General features: G+C 38.4%; 1 protein-coding gene across 28 annotated transcripts in view; it reads right to left on the minus strand.

Moving 5' to 3' along the window:
• Rims1 (regulating synaptic membrane exocytosis 1) overlaps positions 1 to 13,691 on the minus strand; it is a 480,520-nt gene that overhangs the window by 95,362 nt on the left and 371,467 nt on the right. For 22 of the 28 annotated variants that reach the window (XM_029538265.1, XM_029538267.1, XM_029538272.1 and 19 more), the window contains one exon: positions 137 to 249. The exons of 5 other annotated variants lie outside the window; for them this stretch is intronic. In XM_029538265.1, coding sequence (XP_029394125.1) covers positions 137 to 249 — 113 coding nt within the window. Of the gene's footprint in view, positions 1 to 136; positions 250 to 13,691 lie in introns of those variants that run through there. One more of the 28 variants, XM_029538286.1, reaches the window with a different exon arrangement.

Genomic DNA, 13,691 nt, shown 5'->3' on the forward strand with positions numbered 1-13,691 from the left:
CACACACTCACACACTCACTCACTCACACTCACACACACACACACACACACACACACACTCACTCACACGCACACCTAGTACATATTCCCATTTTCTCTAAAGGGGACGTTATTGGTTGGATACTACTAATTTTACCTTGGAGTACTGCTCGTGGTCAAGCTCTTGACTAGACCCAGACCCTGTTGTCTGCTTAAACCGGTGTACCTTCATTTTCATCTGTCTTGTTCGTTCCTCCACTACTAAGCTCGCTGCAAAAACACACAACAGAAAGCTCATTAAAACACACGAAGCACCTTTCAGGGAACTGGTTAAGATTTCAACACTTTCGAAATGATTCAAACTCAACAAACTTTAGAAGTAGGCCATGATTAATAGATTGAACGCAGTGCAGAATGGACAGCAGCTAACAACTGCTAAGCTGAAGGTGAACGTGATTGCGATCACACCAAACGGGCAGCACAAGTGTTAGGAACGAGAAAGAGGCACTCTGTCTCTCCATCTGACATGATGTGTTCTCAACTCTCCTTGGTGATGATGTGAAACCAACTTTACTATGAGACTGTGTTTTCACTGCATTCAACTGACTGCTGCTGTTCAGCTATAGATAAATCTACGTACTGAACACACCACACACATATGGGCATGATTGCATGCATGCACAGTCACTTGGCATCCTTGGATACTGGCAAGTCACCTGGAAACTATTTAATTGATAATCTTCTACTTTTTAGAGGTATTCATCCTATGCCATGAATTCTGACCGATAGCTTTTGATGAATATCTGCTGCCTATACAAATGGACTTATTTAGAAAAAACAGTTCTGATTTTTATGGCTTACATGAAGCCTATACATAAACTTCAAAAAAGTTTTAAAATTGTATGCTGTAATTTTAGCTCCTTTGCAATATACTACACAAAGACCTGTATTCCACTTAAGACTTTGCACAACTATGATAGAGGGCAAATTGATTAGTCTTCAATCTGAGTAAAGTCAGAATCCATCATAATCTAGCTTGAAAACTATCTCAAATTGCTGTATTTTTACAAATGGAGGGGGAAAGATAATGGTACAGTCATCTGTATCTGTAAACCATTCAAAGCTTGTAACTGCTGAGTGAGATCTAAATTAGTTGTGTTTACAACTTATCTATTATGAATTTCCCTGAGGGATCAACCTCTCAAAAAAGCTTTAATCTCATGTGTAGGGTAGACTCTGTGTGTGTGTGTGTGTGTGTGTGTGTGTGTGTGTGTGTGTGTGTGTGTGTAAAACCTTTGAACCATTTAGCCTCAAAATCAAAGGCTAAAATGTGTATAAGCTCATGCGCATGTATGCATGCTTACATGCAGCAAAATGTGTCTAAAACTTCAGCTCAGAACCTGAGTCATAAATATAATCACACCAGCACTGTTTCAATTTCTACCTTACAGGAGGTCAGTTAACTAGACAGACTCAGTCTATGATATCACAGTTCTGAGAATTAGGCAATGACAGACATTTGCTTTGAAGGATGTCCTAAAAGACAATACATGGTGACTGCCTTTAACTAGAAGACAATCAACAAAGAGCTTGAGAAAAGTCCTTGGGAAGCTTGTTAGTTCCATGACAACACATAGTCAAAGGTAGCAGTATGAAGCAAGCTACAGTATGACAGATCTCAGGAACTGCAATGCAATGAGGTTATGAAACCTGAGATTTTTATACACAGAATGCCATAAACAGTGAAGGAAGCATAAGATCACAGAAAGTAAACATATCGTCTCTCTGACCTTCACTTCTGTCCTAAACACCTTGCTGTACAGTTTCCCCTTGCTTTGAGCTTTAAGGGAGCTAAATATCTGTAGTTGTACTGAATAAATAAAGCTTAAAGCAATACAATGTACATCTCAATTTCATACATAATTAAATGTTAGCTCAACAGCTTCATCAAATATACTAACTTTTAAAGACACTTTTTAACACTTGCTAGATCAAAGCTTCTTTATTCTTGCATTTAGCACCTAGCAGTTCTTGATCACACTTCTCAGAAGGTACAGCTCTGAAACACCTGGGACAGTCTCAGTGACTGAACTTTGCCACCCCAACGCCTTTGGCTAAAAAATAAAAGTAGGGTTATTTTACCTTCTAAACGCCTACAATTTAATAATCATTTTGCAGTACTTAAATTTTACTCTATTAATGTAGCCGGGTTAAGTGAGCTGAATGTAAACTGTTTTCAGAGTCTTTATTACTAGTTTCAAAATATTCTCTGTTGACTGGCCGTATTCAGGAGACAGGATAAGAAAACAACTTTTCCATACCGCCAGGATGAAGACAATCTGTAAATGAGTATTAGAACCCAAGATCACCAGAGGACCCCCCCACTTCCCAGGAAACCTGACTGTCAGGCCGTCCTCGTGCTGAAGCATCAATTTCAAACAGAAGCAGAACACAAGAATGTCTGGTTATGCCCTTGAGCAAAGGGAAGGTTGGATAAACGCCTTGCATTGTGCAGACCCCTGAACGGTGTCTCCTTTTTCATGACACCATGCATTAATTTAGTATTATGAAGTAACTGTTTGTACTAGTTTGCACACAGCACTAAGCAGTTACTTTATAAGCACACCCTGGGTGTGAATGAACCATACCCTGGGTGTGAATGTGAGCACAATTTAACTTTCCTACCTATTTATATTCTATTTTACCTCTCAAATACATATTGTGAAATAAAATAAGACTCTATATACATTAGAAAAGTTAAAATTATCAAATTTCAAACCTAAGATTTGACTCCACTAATATACATTATTAATGGGATGAATAATAAAAATAAGCAAATATTGGAATATTGATATCCCTCTATTATTTTGTTATAAGCAAACTTAACCACATATCAAAATTTCCAATAAATTATTTCAAAGAGGACGATTGTACACAATCATTTAAAGAATTCTATTCTTTTATCAATTTTAAGTATAAAAGCCAAATTTGAACTTGAAATAAAATACTTTACAGACCCAACTGAGAACCTTGCATTAAAATTACTTTTTAAGTCATTCTGCATGTTTGTAGCAATTTTTTTTGTTTTTGTTGTTTTGTTGGTTATTTTATTTACTTACATTTCAAATACTATACCTCTTCTCACTTTCCCCTCTGTAAGCCCCCCATCCCATCCCCCTCACCCGTTTCTATGAGGGAGCTCCCCCAACCACCCACACACTCCCTCCACACCCACCTTAAGCCTTCACAGGACCAAGGGCCTCTCCTCCCATTGATGCTCAACAAGGCCAATCTGTGCCACATATGCAGCTGGAGCCATGGGTCCCTCCTCTCCATGTGTACTCTTTGGTTAGTGGTTTTGTCCCTGGGAGCTCTAGGGGGATCTGATTGGTTGATATTTTTGTTCTTTCTAAGCCGTCTGTGTATTTGTAGCAATTTTAAATAACACAATGATTAAAGGGCAAACTATCATTTAATTAAAAAATGAATTTTTAAAAAATTAAGGTCTTCATTGTTATCTTTCATACATGTGATATATTAAAAATCAAGTACTAATTATTCTACAATAAATTTAGTTCTAATAACAATTTAGTTTGTATAACATATTTAAAAGAAAAAAGAGTTTACTATAGACTACTTTAACTATAATTGTAAACAGTTCATGGAAGTTAGTTATAGTACATTAAATAATTTATCTCCTGTAGTTTCTAAGATGTAGTTAGCATTACAGTTTTACTAAAATGTTCTTCTTGTTGAAAGGCTGAAATTTGACTCAGACACTATAGCCTGCATGTTCTGCTTATGGTGGGTAAACTGGTTTAATACTAGCATACACTGATATACAGAACTGTACTGAAGGAGATTCTTTTTCAACACAACAGTGTCTTGTTCATTGTTCTGTGCATATTCAGGTACCCTTTTCAACGTATGCTTGTCAAAATTCCATCAAGAATGGAGAGAAGCAAGCCTGCTTCTTTAGGAGCCACAGAGACCTCTCCATTTGAAACTCAACAAAAGGAATTCCAGTTGGAGCACAGAGGGTAAGACTAGTAGCTGCAACTTACAAAGTACTGATAATTTTCTAAGGGAAAATATTTTGTAGCACTGAAAATAAAGATTACGGATAAAATCATTCATCTTTTGTAGAGGAATTTTATCTAGCAACATGGCTACTCTGGCAAAGGACATAATACTAAAATACCATCAGGCTGGGACACAGACACGCCCTAGATTACAATCTGAAGTGGACACACCCTTAGTATATACCTTTAATCCATAACAACGAAGGTAAGGTTTGTTTGGAAGCACCCATGTTTAAAAGTGATTTCTAATTGAGGGGCAGACAAAGTGAAGAATAAGAAAAAAAATTGACAGTGAGTCAGAGAATAGCAGGGAAAGAGTAGCTACTCTTGAGCAGGGAGAGAGAAAAAAGGAGGGATGGTGGGGGGTGTGTGTGTGTGTGTGTGTGTGTGTGTGTGTGTGTGTGTATGTGTGTGCATGTGTATGTGTATGTGTATGTGGCAGTTTTACAAGGACAGTTTTAGAGACAGGTTAGAGAGAGAATAAGAGAGACACAGGTGAAGACAGAACAAACCAGAGAATTGAAAGGAGCCTGAAGGTACTGCCAAAGTTAGTATATGAGGAGAGGCACAGCAATTCTGTCAGAAGCCAAGAGAAGCCAGATTGAGTCGGTTAGCTTGGGCTATTAAACTGTATGGATGCTAGAAGTTTCCAAGCCTAAACTGAGGAATAGGTAGTAGTACAGAGAAGGAAGCATGCTAGGTTTAGCCTAAGCTGTGGTATAGCTCTCATCTCATCACTTCATCTCAAGAAATAGAAGCGATGTTTACAGACTTCATATTATTTATTGAGCTTTATACTCTCTATATATTGAGCTTTATAATACTTTATACACTTTGTGTGTGTGTGTGTGTGTGTGTGTGTGTGTGTGTGTGTGTGTGTACCATGACCTTGGAGTGGATATCCAGTGGACCATTTACTGTATACTCTATTCATAAGTTCTCTTCCTCATATGGATACTGGAGATTTAACTCAGCTATGAGTGTCAACCTTGCAGGCATGTTCCTTTATCTACTGAGCCATCTCATGGACAAAGAATTTTTAATCTACTGAAAATGTGCAAATGCTTTCATCTCATTCCTAGATTCATATAGAGTCATGATTAAGATGGTCAGGCAGAAGCCAAAATTATTTGTAAAATTCTTCCTGTGTCTGCATGTATTTAAATAGATCCTACTCATTACTTTAAACACTTTAAGTATCATTCTATTTTTATTTGTGTGTAGATGCGTGTGTGTATTTGCACAAACATATGTGTTTGGGAGTCCAGAGAGGCCAGAACAGGACACTGCATCATCTGAAGCTGGAATCATAGGCAGTTAGTTATCAGTGCGCCCTCTTGTGCCACAGTGGGACTGCTAGACTCTCACTTTGGGATTTTCTTATTTTAAACAGCAACTGTCTATATTTAACATAAATAAATAAATAAATAAATAAATAAATAAATAAATAAATAGCAAAGAGGGTGAACTCATGGGTCTAAGATTCAGTATTATGTCTTTCTTCTCTCATATTTAACCCTTCGCACTTTCATCCAAACACCCACTGTCAATTACAGGAGCCGAGCATAACTGGCTCCTGAATGGCTTCATCCAGGAACAGATGGAAACAGATGGAAACCCACAGCCACACATCAGGCAGAGCTCAGGAGTCTTGTAGAAGAGTCGGGGAGAGGAGTGAGCAAACTGGAGGGGTCAAGGACACCACAAGGAGATCTACAGAGTCAACTATTGTGGGCCCATCGAGGTTCACAGAGCACTCAGGGGCTGGACCTAACTCCATCCCCAACCACACACACATTCATAGCAGATGGGCAGCTCTGGTCTTCATGTGAGTCTCCTGGCCTTGGAGCAGGGGCTGCCTCTGATTCTGTTGCCTGCCACTGGATCTGCTTCTCCTAACTGGACTGTCCAGTTGGGCCTCAGTTGGGGAGGATGTGCCTATACCTCCTGGTATACTTACAGTCCCAGTGTGTTGTTACCCAAGAGGGGTTTCCCCTTCTCTGTGGAGAAGAGGAGGTGGTAATGTGGGAGGACTTTATAAGGACAGGACTGGGAGGGGAAGAGGGAGCCGGACTGCAATTAGGATGTAAAGTAAATTAAAAAAAAAAGTAACTACTGGGGAAGAAAAGAACCTTCCATCCATGAAAACAAGAGGACAAGAGAAAACAAATACTCTTAAGTGCTAGCCATCTTTCCAGAGCCCCCTCTCACAATTTTATTTAATACAAATATTTTTAAAAGATTAATAATCCTTAACATTTGTTAACTGAGTTTTGAAATTTTTATATATCACTACCAAAAACAATGTTATATTGGAATTGTTTCTCATTTGCCTAAAATATCTTAAATGTTATAGTCACATGTGATTTATTAGCATTCTAAGTTAAAATATAGTTTTCATGAATTTACATTTATGTAAAAATAAATATGGACTGATTTCAAAATCTGTAAGACTAGAAATTAACATAAGCTTACAATTTGATATTTGGGTCTGGAGTGATTAAAAGCCCTGGCTCCTCTTTCAGAGGATCCAGGTTCTATTCTCCCGCATCTTTTCTCCAGTCCATGGTCTCTAATGCCCTCTTCTGGCCTCCATGGGCAATGCATACATGTAGTGTATGCATAAACTATTGTTAACAGGTAAAACACCCAAACACATTAAAACTTCTCATATTTTATAAGTGTTTTCTGTGAGGCATGATTTTAAATAAATGAACTGCATTTCCACATTAGGTTTCTTGGAATAAAAAAAAGATTTTCATCATTGTCTTTTCAAACACTAGCTCATGTGAGTTGATCTGAAACACAATAACCCATGAACAGAATATCTGAGCCGATTTTGATCTACTATTATATCTCATAGTTGGAAAAAATGTAAATAGCCACCTCCTACTTAAATGGCAACATAGTGTTAGTTTGGAGAGAGTGAAATCCCCTCCTTTCCCCGTTGTACCTCCCAATAAAACTGATAATTGGCCTTACGCCTGAAAGACATCGGATCAAATGTAACATTTTACAGCGACTATGGTACTGACTACAGATAAACCTGGTTTTGCTAGAAAAATAATCCTTTCAGCTCTTATCAACACCTAAATCACTTTAGGTGATACCAATGAACAGCCCAACTTGAGGTTCATCTGATGGGCAAGCACTAATCCCTGACACTATTAATGATACTTTGTTGTGCTTGCAGACAGGACCCTAGCATGACTGTCCTCTGAGAGGCTCCACCCAGCAGCTGACTGAGACAGATGTGGAGACTCACAGTCAAGCATTAGATGGAGCTTGGGGAGTCCTGTGGAAGAGTAGGGGCAAGGATGGAGGAACTCAAAGAGGACAGGGACCCCACAGGAAGTCCCACAGGGTTTAATGCAGACCCTTGGGGGCTCTCGGAGCCTGGACCACCAACCAAAGAGTGAGCATGGGCTGGACCTAGCCACACCCCCCATAGGTAGCAGATGTGAAGCTTGGTCTTCATGCTGGTCCCAAACAACTGGATCAGGAGTTGTCAGTAAATCTGTTGCCTGCCTGTGGATCCCATTCTTCTACCTGGACTGTCTTGTCTGTCCTCAGTGAGAAGGGAAGGGCTTAGTCCTGCAGTGGCTGATGTTTCAGGGGTTGGTTGGGGAGTAGGACAGTGAGGTCATACTGCTTAGAGAAGACGGGGAGGGCGACATGACGGGAAGAGCTGCCAGGGTGGGGACTGGAAGGAGGGGTGTGTGTTAAAAAGTACTTGTTTTCTTTGAAGCACTGTACTTTACAAAGTGAGTTCACGCCTAGAGATGAAGCAGAGATAAACAGCAGCACACTATAGAGAAAAGAAAGTACAAAGACACTTAAAAGATCTGGCCGACTGGACTGCAGTAGGTAAAAATGATACAAAGTCTGAACGCAAAGGCATTTTCACTATAACTCTGACTTAGAATATTCTACCTGGTAAAGTGGGCTGACATTTGAGGATTTGAAATGCAACATTGTCAGTATGGACAGTCAGTGGAGATTGGCTGGATCTAAAGCTGAGGCTTCGTCTGTGGTCTCGGAAATGCCTCTACTTTATTCAGAATTTGTATTTATAAGGAGGAGGGAGTCCTGAGAGGACCACTTTTGCTATCTTCTTTTTCCCCTTCACACTTGTAAAAACAGGGACTACAATAATTCAGTTTTTGGCTCTATTGCATGCTTTCCAACATTTTAAATTTGCCAATTTATCCAAACTACAGGTGTTAAGAGAAAAATGAGCTGGTTTTTATATTATTATCTCTGTTGTATTTAAAATTAAGAGATAGTGTCTGCCCTTGATGTTCAACCTCACTTTCAGCTCTAAGCAAGCTAATGATGTGTCAGGTCCTCGCTTAACTTCTGCATCAGCACTTTTATACTATGCATGAAAATAAATCTGTAAAGAGCTTCCACTCTGGACAGGTTTCCCAACCTTAGAGCACATGCATTATAGAAAACGAATCCCATTTTGCAAGTTTAGAAATGTTTTCGATTGTTCCTGAGCTTCAACATAATTCCTCTAAGATATTATACAGTACATAATAATAGGAACAGTAAAAGATAACCTTTATCCAGCATGAGACTCACAGACAGTGACAAGCAAGTTAACACCCAGGGGGTAAATATATCGCACTGGCTTTATGAAACTTAGAGAAGGAAGTCTGTTTGGTCTGGATAATTGAAAAGGCACACTGGCATAGGTGAGAAAAACTATTTACCCAACAATTGCTCACATCACACCTCAGCCACATGACCTCACCTTTTGTTTTAGCTTGCTTTGTCTCCAATGACCTACCTAAAGAATGCAAGATCTCCATACCCACGTGAGAAACTGCAAGCTGCAGTTCACCAAAATGTCTCTGCTCAACAGACAAGGCCAGCTCTGGATGGAGCAGTCATTTCCCTAGATCTTCTGCACTAACCCAGGTCAAAGAGCTGCCACAAAGAAACAACATTGTTTTGCTTTATTTCTTAGAACAATATTCTTCATGGAGAGGTGATATCTTGTCAACAGGCTGCATGGACACTTAGATCTCTGGTGTGAAGGGAGACCAGGCTTTAGAGGTCAAATGACCTCAAATGCTTAGCTATCTTACTCATGGCTCCAACTTAACAACAACAGTGATAGACTCAGCTCATATGAACAGTCTCTTTCCTAGGTGTGCAGTATCTGAAGGACATAAACAGCTTGACAGTGCACATAAAAGAGACAGTCCGTGACTGGACACCATGGTTAGACCCATCCCTCTTCACTTTCCTTACAAATCTCAGGAGGAAGAAGTAAAGAAAGTCTTTGTTCAGGTAGGTATATCTTCCAAGGATTGTTATGTGTGAAAGGTCTAAAGCCTTAATGTCTATTATAAAATGGTTTCTAGTAATTAGATTCAACAAAACAGAGTGGGAAGGTCAAAACCACAACCTCTCCCTCCTGTGATTTACTGTTTGATCCTCTCAGTAGCTAATTTTAAAGAGGCTACAATGACCAAGTAAAGAAATCCAATTCTTTATTTGTAATACATGTTCAGGTAAAATGATGAATGATCCAGCCCAGAAGATTAAGGAATATGAACCTGCCAAAAATATCCCCTCCCTTCTCTGACCCTTTTTTCCTCTCTCTCCCTCCTCTCTGCGCTCCTCCCTCTCTTTCTCTCTGTCTGCTGGTCTTTGCCCCTTACACGGCTCTCTATTGGTCTCTTGAGGCCACACTTAGGGCTGGAACCTAGGGGTTCGTCATACTACTCAAGGACACTTCAATGTATCTTAAAATTCTAAATATTATAAATCACAACCTACAAGAACAGGAAATGACTGATCTGTCCTCTTATGTGATCTACAAAATAATAATTTGTAAGAAAAAAGTATACTCTTTTGGTACCACTTAAAGACAATTAGGAAAATGTAAAATTAAAAATTATAAATTGGTTTACTCAGAGCTTCAAGCATTTATCTTCCAATTTTACCACTATATACTATACCCTACTAGTATTATAAATGATTAATGACCTATACTATAATTAATGCAACAGAAACTAAGAAAATTTACATTTTCACTTTTATATAAATTCATCAAATTAAGGTTAATGCTACAATTCCATAAAATGTTCTTTGCATAGCTTAACCCTCAAATCGTTTCTCTCATTGTTTAGCATAGAAAAGTATAGGCAATATGCCTTAGCATTCATTACAAAACCTAGATTAAAAATGCAATTAGCTAGAGTCATCCCTTAAACGGCTCTTACAATTTGTTACAATAATTATTACACATTTCATCAGTCAGGTAGAAAACAAAATGTAACAAAATTATTTTTGTTACTTTGAAACAATTACATGGACTCTAATCTAAATGATTTTCATTATGGAGGTGTATAAATTACACATGCCTTACAATTAAGGACATCATATTTTTTAGAAAACATAATGCAATATGTTCTGTTATGATTCAAAATTGCTTCCAGGAGCCAGAGAAAATGCACTTAAATACCATATAAAGGCAAAAAAAATTAGAAATTTATCATGACAATAACATTTTTCTCACCTTGAAGTCATTTAATTTCTGGTTCACTTTTGATCTTCGTTTATCATTATTTCGATCCCCCAAACTACATTCATGGGCTCTTTAAAACTGTCCAAGAAATGTAGCAGAGAGGGAAAAAATTGGCTTACTTTCAGAATGAATGATTAAAAATAGGCCTACAAGCAGTCTGTGAAATCTAAAACCACTTCATCTCTCAGCTTGCAACACAGAAGGAGTCAAAGGTAATTAAGTTGTATGAATATTTATTTATGATTCTTCACCTGGATTTTCAAGCCCAGGCTGTGATATCTGGCCAGATTTAAAGGATCTGATTTGATGTTGTTGTTGTTCTTATGTGGGTGATTTCAGGAGAAACCAGCACAGATTCAGCTGAGTGCTCCACAGCTGAACGGGCAAGTGAACCTATGAAAACCAAGTGGTCTCCAAGATCGTCTTGTCAGGAAAGAATCTCTTGCATCTGGAGCAAAGAGGATGGAACACATACTGGGATCAAAATCTGGAGCCACCTCACAGCACCCGAGGAAGTCCACCAGGCCTTAAGATTATATTTCTACCCAACATGAGCACTATCCTGATGCTATTCCATATGCATAGTAAGCACTCAATAAACAGGACACCATGCCTGTAGCCGGAAGTGAGTTTGAATAGGGTCCTCAGAGTGAGGGGACCACCAAGGGATCAGGTTTTAATCTCCAGAAGCTTTAGGGGTCTCAGTCAGAAAGTAAAGAATGTAACACTTATATCCTGGGGTGTTGGGAAAATATGAGATAATGCATGACACTCTTAGTTGAGTGACCGATACAAAGGGAATGATGAATTTTGTTTATTGTTCATTATGCTCCAGAACATTACTAAGCTAGTCCTGGACACGTAGACTGGACCAGAACTATTACAATCTTAGCACTATGAAAGTGTTGCTTAATTTCTGGAAAACTGGGGTCTTTAACTGTAAGATAAGTTCACCTACGAATCATCAAAACAAAAGCAAACTGATGCGTTTATTGGCCTCTGTGGTCAGTAAGGACTGGTCAGTCCTATTTTCATGGGTAGCAAACATTCAAACCACATGAATTCTCTCTTAATGGATTGGAGAAGATGGCCTACAGACTACAGATAAGGGCCTTCTATGCAGTAAATATGTCTTTTCTTTTCTGCCTCAAACCTGACTTTGGAAAAAAAAAAATCTAAACTCGCCTTAAATCCTTCTGGAGTGAAGGCCACTGTGAGTGGGTAAACTACACTGTCGCAAACCCTGTAGGAAGAAGACACCACCCTTAGCTGCTTAGACTTGCGGGATGCACTTTCAGATGTGTCTCTTTTGTGGATTCCATATACAGTATGTTCTCTGAGGCATATCTACATCTTGCCACCATTCAGTCAGGACATACTGAGCCACGGAAACATTAACATATGATGTCGTCTGTAGTAAGGTCTTAAATGTAGTTATTCTTCATAAAAAACTTTCTGTTGTATCACATGGAGAGTTTGTAGTAGCTGCCTGTGTCTTTTGTTATGTTTTTTGTTTTTGTTTTGTTTTTCAAGACATGGTTTCTCTGATGCCTGTAGCTTTTAGTTGATAATAATATACAGAAAATCGCCAGTGAACTGTTCTAATAAACTGTTCCTTTGTATCTTTTGGAAAATGAATTAGAGTTAATTACAATATATTTTACCACATTTTTAACCTTGTAAATCTAGATATATTCCTCTGAATCTAATAAAAAAAAATACCAGTCAATTTTGTAGTATTGAATGTAAAGTTCTTCTGATATATAAAATAAGAAAAGATGGTGGTCATGAGTTTATTGAAACCCAAGGTAACAGCTTCTTCATTTCACTGAAGAGCCTTTTGCTTTAGCTATTACTTGTTGTTAATATGTCAAACAGTATATGATCAAATATGTACTTCACTGGCTGATGTTTAATTCTATTTTTTATACATTTAGACTAGACAGAATATTATCCGATAATTAAATATTATTGACTACTAAATTATTGGATATTATCAACCATACTGAGATTCACAACATATCCTAGGTATATTAAAAGTTATAAATAATGCATTTGGTATTTGAGTTTTTTAAAAAACAAGATTCTCAAAGTATAGTGAAAGAAAGTGAAGAAAACTACCTTTTCATTCTCTACCACTGATGGTAAAGGGCATGGGTCTTTGCGTGTGTGTGTGTGTGTGTGTGTGTGTGTGTGTGTGTCTGTGTGTCTGTGAGTGTGTGTGTGCGTGTCTGTGTGTGTGTGTGAGTGTGTGTGTGTGTGTGTGTCTGTGTGTGTCTGTGTGTGTCTGTGTGTGTGTCTGTGTGTCTGTGAGTGTGTGTGTGTGTGCCTGCCTGAGCATTTGTAAGTGAGCCACTTGTGTGCAGCTACACACAGAGTTCAGATGAATGAGAACTGGGTGATGAAGCCAGACCTATAGGTGGTTGTGGGATGGTTAATGTGAATGTTTGGAACTGCACTCAGTACCTTTTCAAAGCCAGAACATGTTCTTAACTACTGAGATATTTCTCCAAACCCAAGGGCAGATATCCTGAATATGGATGGTGCTGTGATCATGAATAGCTCTGAGAATTACGAAAATAAACAAGTTCAAACTGCTTTTAAGTATCCAATAAATATACCTATAAACATCACACAGTTATTAAAACACTACTGCACTGATTTATAAATTCATATTCAAAAATCTAATAATCAGGCCAAAAATAATTAGGAATATGAAGTGATGTGAGCCGGACAAAAGTCCAGAGTGGCAACCAGAGACTCACTGGAAATTTAAGTGCAAAGATCAAAAATCGGTTGGGATTCAAAAGTCAAAGAGAAGAAGAGAAGCATCCCAGGTGACTGGGTCGGTTGAATTCTAAATTCTGTATCTCTCAGATGGGTAGGATTAAGACTCCAACAATACTGAAGCCCAGAGCTCTTAATGCTTAGGTAGCTGCTCCAAACATGCCTGGCTGCAGCAAGGATGAGAGATCTCACAAAGCTCGTTCTATCTAGACAACAAGACGTAGGGATTTTCTTTTATGTGCAGTAGATTCAACTCAGAAAGATAAGTGGAAAATATGAGTCAAATCTCTTTATCTATG

The sequence above is a fragment of the Mus pahari genome, chromosome 5 (assembly GCF_900095145.1).
Source record: "Mus pahari chromosome 5, PAHARI_EIJ_v1.1, whole genome shotgun sequence".
Classification (NCBI taxonomy): domain Eukaryota; kingdom Metazoa; phylum Chordata; class Mammalia; order Rodentia; family Muridae; genus Mus; species Mus pahari.